The 8,909-nt window shown below is 34.9% G+C and overlaps 1 protein-coding gene across 1 annotated transcript in view; it reads left to right on the forward strand.

Moving 5' to 3' along the window:
- Smp_131700 (serine/threonine kinase) overlaps window positions 1-7,575 on the forward strand; it is a gene marked incomplete at both ends in the record, with an annotated part of 18,879 nt that extends 11,304 nt beyond the window's left edge. Inside the window, 5 exons of the mRNA XM_018796448.1 lie at window positions 1,096-1,337; window positions 2,753-3,046; window positions 3,732-3,920; window positions 5,104-5,283; window positions 7,033-7,575. Of these exons, the coding sequence (XP_018650660.1) occupies window positions 1,096-1,337; window positions 2,753-3,046; window positions 3,732-3,920; window positions 5,104-5,283; window positions 7,033-7,575 (1,448 nt within the window). The remainder of the gene's footprint in view (window positions 1-1,095; window positions 1,338-2,752; window positions 3,047-3,731; window positions 3,921-5,103; window positions 5,284-7,032) is intronic.
- Between the last annotated feature and the right edge of the window lie 1,334 nt (window positions 7,576-8,909).

The raw sequence follows: 8,909 nt of genomic DNA on the forward strand, positions 1-8,909 counted from the left end.
GGTTTCTTGGGCACATCCGTTGCTATCAGTTTTGTCGTATTTGTGTTCTGATGACCAATAAACGTTTCAGGATATCCGTTTAATTTAAGTGTCTCAGTAATAAACTTAAATTCGTCGTCCAATGTATCTACAGTGCAGATTCTACTTGCCCGAGCGAATAAAGTTTTGACAATAGAACGTTTATATTGTATGGGGCAGAAACTAGTGAAGTGGAGGTACTGTCCCGACCAGGTGGGGTTGCGATGTACTCTGCGTCTGATCGATCCGTCTGGACGGCGATGGAGCAGGATGTCGAGGCAAAATAATACAAATGCCCAACATTTTAAAAATACAAATAACCACCGCAGAATCTGTCTTTCCTACTGCTTCTATGGGTGATACAGTGAAAGATATGTGTGTGCTTATTTGTAGTAATATATTAGGTACAGTCTTGGGTACCAGTCGCTAGGATTTCAGTTTCAGCCTTCTCACCAGATTTGAAATTTACTGAATTGATAATTTTAAGAAACTCATTTCATTCATTTTTGTATTGATTATTTGAATCTGCCCATTGATGTTTAGGACTGCAATTGATCAGTCTCTTATTGACATATGTGCATCCTATACGTATTGCCTTAAGCCGCAAGCATCATAAGCAGAGATGATATTGGCTAACAATGAAATTCAGGTCGTGCGTTTCGTCCTATTCGGGACTCGTCATCTGGATGTACTTGTATCCCATCTAGTGGCTATCTAGACTCTGTAGCTAAGTGGATAACGCGATGGCATTTGAAGTGAACAGTACTCCTTTTAAGTCCCAGAGTGAACATCAACTCTGCGATGCAGGAACATCCAACTGACGAGTCCCAAATAGGATGAAGCGCAAGTCTTGGATTCCACTGTTAGCCACCATTCATCTCTGCTTATAACTCTCATTTCAGTTAGTTCTTATCGAATTTTTTCTATTCATTTCCCAACACATGTTCAAGTTACTGCTGTTATTGTAATACTATAAATGATTACTTTAATTGAATCATATGATTTATGTTTTTTATTCCTTTATTCTTTTTCAAAAAAAATATTAGGACCCTCCTGATGCCTATGGATGTACCACAGCTTCACAGATTCCTTGTTTAATGGATTTTTCATTTCTTAAAGTATTAGGCAAAGGTAGTTTCGGCAAAGTAATGCTTGCTGAATATAAATCAACTGGTGAAGTATTTGCTGTAAAAGTTTTAAAAAAAGAAGTTATATTACAAGATGAAGATGTGGATTGCACATTGACTGAAAGACGTATTCTTGTTTTGGCTGCACATCATCCATTCTTGACGGCACTTTATTGCGCATTTCAAACTGAGGTAATATATGTATATAAAATGCTTACCAGTGTCTCTCTGTCTGTTATGCGTATAAAATATACATATATGACCTTTAAAATTTCCCGTAAACAAATCTGAAGTACTAGAAGTAGTAACAGCATCAGTAGGAGTAATAGTAGTCTAGTGAACGAGAACACAGGTGGGGACGACCAAATATATTTGAATACAAAATTACAGAATCTCAATAAAATCTGAGAACCATACAGTAAATACTTCATTTGCGAAATATACATCAATCGTCTCAGACTTTGTTGCCCCTTCGTCTCCACACCAATCACTCTCTGTTCTGGTTCTCTTCAATTTTCTCAGCCTTCTGCCACCAGGCATTCCACTTTCGATTGGTGATACATATTACATATCTGTCGACATCAGTAGCACACACCACAGGAGTAGTATTACTTTATCTGTTTTTTCTTAGTTTGTCTATGTTAGCTAATTCATCGTTTTTCGTATACCTCTTCACAATTTCATTAACCTTTTGTCTGGTGAGTATTTAATTTAATCCTCATTTATCAGGGTTTTCCAACTCCCCTAAGTGCATCCTCCGTGTCCACCAACCCTGATTTCAAACCACTGATGCACATGGGCTCCAGTATCCTAAGGAAACAAATGGTATATGAACCTATTGTTGGTCGCCGGCTACCATGGGACTGCATCTCTTGACGTTGCTCCATTGTCTTGTGGATTAGGCTTTCAGGTCAAAGGCTCAGGGAGCGGCCCCTTAGAAAGACCGCCTGCTTCGGTTTGGGCACCTGGGCAGTATCCCAGCCCTCATACAAATCGAATGATTTATAATGCGCATATGTATTTGGTACCTCCTTGTACTAATGTTTATGTGTTTAAATCAATAAATACTCATTTATATAAATAATTATCCGCTCAAATGAAGTAAATATTAATTAGTCTAACTCCCTTTTCTCCTAGTTATCACTACTTTTTTTAGTTGTGTAACTACTAGACATATACGGCACATTATGCACTCTTCATCTGATTCGTCAGATGATGAAACTTATCTTGTATAACCAGTTCCCCGTACATCTAACCTCCATATTACTTTCTTCATAATTCGAACATATTCGAGAAGGAATATTCCTTTTGATTACAAATATCTATACTCTAAGTTGTTATATTTACTGGGTTTCAGACTATTGACTCCTGTAAATGGTGACTAGTTAAATATTTATTTCATTGAATATGCCCAAGTTAATATCAAGCAATCTTTCCAATAACTTCGTTTGTTTAACATTTGAGTTGCCACCCGTATAAATAGACGAATGTATCGATTTTTCTATCAAGGGGCATGTTACTTTGATTAGTTTGATTTTTCATTTCCTTAATCTTTTTTTGATTGATTATTGTGCTTACCTATCTCTATTTAAATGTATACTAAATAGGACCGTTTATTTTTTGTCATGGAATATGTGAATGGCGGTGATTTAATGTTTCAAATACAACGTGCACGACGATTTGACGAGGCTCGTGCAAGATTCTACGCTGCTGAAGTTATCTTAGCTTTAATGTTTCTGCATAATCATCATATTGTTTATCGTGATTTAAAATTAGATAACATTCTACTGGATGCTGAAGGACATTGTAAATTAGCTGATTTCGGTATGTGTAAAGAAGGCATGAAACCAGGGCGATCAACATCAACATTTTGCGGTACACCGGATTATATTGCACCGGAGGTTCGTTTTTTTTCTTAAACAATTTTGTTTTTTATGTGCTTTGGATAATAAAATATCCTGACCTATTGTAACACTGAAATGTTATGATAATCTTATTAATAAAGGGGCATTGTTAACAATAATGATTGTATAATGAGTCTGTGGCTCACTAATTAAACCGTTCAACTTCCGGTCACTAATTCTTTGTTTCAGACCCTCATTCTAACTACTTCGGTTTGAAAACCGGGTAACATCATTAGCCGTCACACTTACAGTGTAGCTCAAATCTTGTTAGATGGATCAATAATAATAGCAACAACAGTAATGGTAGTTATTATTATTATGGTTTCGTTAATCAATTATGCTATTCATTATCTTAATAAACTTTTGTCATTCTGTATGTGAGCTCTATCTCAGACACAGTATTCTCGTTCATTTAACCCTTCAATTGTGAATAGCTCGTATACGGTTCTAATGACATCAAAATTTGTCATCCTAACAAATGAATCGATAATGCATCATTTTTTATGGATAAATATTCACTCTTTTAAATGTTGGACAGCTGCATCTCTTTGCTAATGTGGTATGGCAACTCGAACTGATGTATGTACGTACAAAGTTCTACGTTGTGACGGACTGACTACGTAAATTTCTACATGCATATATATATATATATATATATATATATAATCTTTTTTTTCAACAGATTCTTGCTGAACTTGACTATGGATTCAGTGTTGATTGGTGGGCCTTAGGTGTATTAATGTATGAAATGATGGCTGGTGCTCCACCGTTTGAAGGTGATACAGAACAAGATTTATTTAATGCTATCTCTTATGAAGAGGTTACTTATCCGCCAAATTTGAATTCAGATGCTGTAGATATTTTATCAAAAGTATGAACTTCCGATAATTCATTTTTGTATTTTTGTTCGTATGTGAAAAAGGATATGAGACAATCCAATTTCCTTTATATTCAGTTTATCGTAATTCCCCTAGATAAATATGTTATTATTGTAGCGCCCTTTGAAATTAGAGGATTTGTGTAAGGTTACTAGTATCTGATCATAGGTGTCCTTGAGATAGTGCTTGCCTATTGTATAACAACCGGGTGGTTAAGCTTATTCTTGGTTGCGGTTGGTAAAGATACTAAACCATTTGGTGAGTCTGTGAACCTTCATCACAACTTCTATACACAATACTGGTGCTCTTAGAAGTAGATTAAAAGTAAGCTGGGAGTGGCCAAATCAAGTCATGACACCACGTTATGAAGTCATTGATTATTGTTCTCACTCATTAGGACAGTAACAGATTCTCTTGGCGAATTTCAATTGATAATTGTCAGTGATATTTGGAGACCGGAGGTGGCCTAACTCACCATTCGTTTCATCGAATAGGCATTATTTTCTATTCTGGTTGTTGATCTGTTTGTTAGCTTTACCTTCGTTGGACGGATACCAAAAGGATCTTGTTAGACTATCAGTATCACCAAACTGATAGCTCTTCAGTGACAACACCGTCTAAACGATGTAGAAAATATTTGTTTGGGCAAAGTATAAACGATAACTCAATGTGCTACCATCGTGAAAACACATTTTTCGTCGTGTAGTCATTTTTTATGCATACCGCTCCAGCTACTCGTGCATTATTTGCTAACGGTTGGAGAGTTAGCATGTTGATTAAAGTACTAATGTGGTGTGGGTTACTTATATCCACATAAGTAGTATATAACGTTGGTCGGGCATTGAATGTATTTCAGTAGAAGATCGATAACGAAAGAATGGGAACGAAACGCAATTGGTATGAAAATGCATGAACAATAATAATCGGAGACGATGGAGTGATATTTGCAGAAGGGACGTTCAAGATTGAGACAATTGATTGATAGTGTGCAAATGAACTGTTTATTGTATGGTTGTCAGATTTTGTTCATATCGCTTTGCCCAGTGTGTGTATGTATCCTATTTCATGAGATATCAAAGAAAAACTAAGTCAAAACTGTAATGATTATATGAAATAAAAATCTTTTCACACTATTTAGTAATTATATATTTTGTTCATTCTAAAAATACAATTTAGTTTCTAGTCAAATCACCATCTCGAAGACTTGGATGTGTACCAGCTGACGGTGGAGAATTGGCTATCCAACGTCATCCTTTCTTTAAGGAAATAGATTGGCAAATATTAGAAGAACGTCGTGTACGACCACCATTTCGTCCAAAAGTTCGTTCTAGAATAGATACAAGCAATTTTGATAAGGTATACAAACAAATTGATTATGGTGTTGTTTTTTTCTTTTTTTTATTGCACCAAGTTTTGAGTAGCTGTGAAAGTTAATAATTGGTGTATATGCTTGATTTCCTAAATACCATTCATTCATTGATGGGTTTTTTTTAACCAAGCAACGTAATAAAATTATGATACTTACGTAAGAAATAAAGGTACATTAATATTGTTTGTCCATGTTTATGAAATGTATAGATGATATTATGACCAAGTGGGTTGATAGAGTACCTGATTTAACATTGACCAATATACACTAATCGGTAACAAATAAAATTTCTTTTTCTCGTTTCATCTCATCCAAATGCCTTTGTACAGCCAAAGGTGAGTAGAGTCCGCCCTCTCTCAAAATGCTCTCATATATACATGTGTATATGGCTACTTTCAGAAACGTCCTCATGGCTGGGGAGTTGTATACGAGATTAAGAGGACGAAAAGCGAATGTTCGGCGCTTAAACCGGGTTGGTGGGTACGGAGCACTGATCTAGAGTAGTAGAAAAATCCTGATTATTAATCAATGTTTCACACGGACTCCAGAATTCTGAGGGGAAAATGCCCGGAGAGTGGCTCTCTAAGAAAATCACCTGCTTCGATTTAGGTACCTGGGCAGTCCATATACGCAAAAAAATCTGCGGCGCACATATACTTTGGTAACCCTTTGTTTAAATAATCAATCAATAAATATGCTCTTATTAAACTCCCAAAGTGATATACAAAGACAGTACCTGTTACTGTTAAATTATTCATCTAACAAAAATACCACTATAGATGCATCTTAAATCAATCTGAAATTCCAACAGAAAAATGATTTATATTCCAATTAGCTAATAAAATTATTCCCCCTATTTAGTAGTAGTAGTGTGAAATGTTTAAAGTTGAATAATATTTTGAAATCTTTATTTCTATTTCAGTCAATTTTTGTATTGCTTATCTGAATCTTCCTAATGATGTTTATGACTGCTATTGATTAGTCACTTATTGACATCCTATACAGATTACCTCATTATTGCCTTAAATCACAAGCATTATAAACGGATATGATGGTGTCTTACAGTGGAATCCAGAACTTTCGTTTCGTTCTATTTGAGACTCGTCATCTGGATGTACCTGCATCCAAGAATTGATGTTCACTCTGGGACTGGAATTCATTACCGTTCGCTCTTGTACAATCGGGTGAAGTTTTAATTCGCATTTTTATTGGTTGTTTAAATCTTCTCATTGATGTTTAGCACTGCGGTCGACCAGTCTCTTATCAACTCTAGGACGCAGGTACATCCAACTGAAGAGTCCCAAATAGGACGAAATGCGAGTTCTGGATTCCACTATTATACATCATCATCTCCGCTTATAATTTTAGTCCCGCGTTCAGGACCGTGTTTGCCCACTGCTGAGGAGTCCCTTACGAGGACGAAACGACCGTCTAGTGCCTTCTGGTCTTGAATAGTGGTCGAGCTTGGATCGATTTGTGAATTCAACTGTTAAACTACTACAATTTCCACAAATTTCCATACTGATTATAGTCCTATTTCCATCATTTTCTATCGAACTGTGTACATTTATTGTGTAGACTGTGAAATTTAATTGTATTTTTAAATTATATCTTTTATTCCTAATATTATTTAGTATATCATATTCAATTGTTCTTACCTAGATTTAGCCTCCTTTTTCATTCATAGTGAACTATTGCCACTACTATTAATTTGATTTCATTTCTTATTTGTTTAGGATTTCACTACTGAAGAACCTGTTTTAACTCCATCGGATAATTCTTCAGAATTGGCCGCTATAGCTCAAGATGTTTTTGCTGATTTTGACTGTTTTAATGTAGACTACAGTGTTATGCGATATCATACAACGCGACCCAGTCAACAACAGCCATTACAATCTGTGATTGGAGGTTTATATACATCAAGTCCAACTTATCTAAATAGTGGATCTTTTGCACCATCATCACCACCATCAACTGTATTGAGTAATTCCCCCAAGGCGATGGCAGCTACTACATGTGAAAGTAGTAGCAGTATTCATGTTCCGTCCACTCCAGATAATTGCAATCCTAAAACAAATTCTCCACTTTCATTTCCCGATAGTGGTACATCTTGTCTATCTCATTCATCATGTAACACTTCACGATTGACCATTCCATCTGGACAAACTACTAATTCTTCTATTCCTCCTACTCATAGTGCACCAACCTCTCCAACCCGTTCTCATTCCAATATCACAGCTTATGGGGACAAAGCAATGACCAAATGGCTTGCTCATTAATTTAAGCTAATTCATCGTATAGTGTATCCGTGTTACGTCATTAGTGCCGCCATCCATGACCTTGAAAATGTTCCTTCTTGGTTCCTAACCCACTATAGTATCTTGAGTGAATATTGTCCATTCCTTTGTGTGTAACAAAAGCATATGTCAGTGTACGTATGTGCGTGTGTGTATGCATAAGCTCCAGTCATTTTTCTCGTGTGAACTACGTATTTCTCAAATCGTGGTAGTAATAGTAGTAATAATAGTAATTAAATACGCATTTTGTCTTATTATTATTATGATTATCTGTAATACAAAAAGTACATTGTGTAGAGTCGTCTGTGATTGTTTTGATTTTTTTTCTGTCTCCCTTTTTTCGTCTTTCTCTTTTTATTTCTCATATTGGTCAAGTAGAATACTTTATTCTATGTGTTGTTGTTGTTGTTATGATTCACTGATTTAATTATTTTCACCATTTTTATGTTTTATTACAATTAAGATTAGTGTATTCTCATTGTAATTTCATTTTACACACAACCGATATTCATCAACACATATATCTATACTATATCCTAATGAGTACCACAAATGTAATCGATTCTTTACCAACCCCCTATATGATTTATTCACCAATATATATATATATATATATCAATCTGTACGTGTATATGTATTTGCATTTACATAGAACAACAATTGACTGAAATCACTTACTATTGTTTATGAATGATATTTCTGTTCTTTTGGGGTTCTGCATTTCACTCTGTGTTATATACATCTTTCTCCTCTTCAATAATGATAATCAGATCAATGCTATTGATATTACTGATATGACAGTCATATTGAATACATGTTCAATCTTTCTTGTTTTGAAGAAATTGTGAAGTACTATATTTTGCCTTTGCTAATTAAAATAAAAAAATTCCTTCCTTTGCTTTAAACAATTATTTATGTGTATGTGAACCAGTTAAACACATCCCTTGTGAACTAACTAATTATCATCAATGAATTGATAATAATAATAATATTACTTAATATTTGCCTTGTTGTTATTATTTCTCATTTCTGTGTACTACTTTTACTACTGCTATTGGTAAATAGTAGTATCACAGCTCTCTCTCTCTCGTTTCATTACCATTTTGTAAATGTTTTCTTTGGAATGTCGCTTGTTTTATTATTATTTCTTGTTCGTTATTTCAATGCTATCATGGTTGTTTGTTTCCATCCTATGGAAGAATTACGTCTTACTCCTATTGTTTACCGTCATTTCTTAACCTTTTGTGTATTTTGTCTAGTATTTGTCGTGATATACCATTTTGGAATTATCGATATATATTTTGAGAGTAAACTTG

This window comes from Schistosoma mansoni, chromosome 2, assembly GCF_000237925.1.
Source record: "Schistosoma mansoni strain Puerto Rico chromosome 2, complete genome".
Lineage (NCBI taxonomy): Eukaryota > Metazoa > Platyhelminthes > Trematoda > Strigeidida > Schistosomatidae > Schistosoma > Schistosoma mansoni.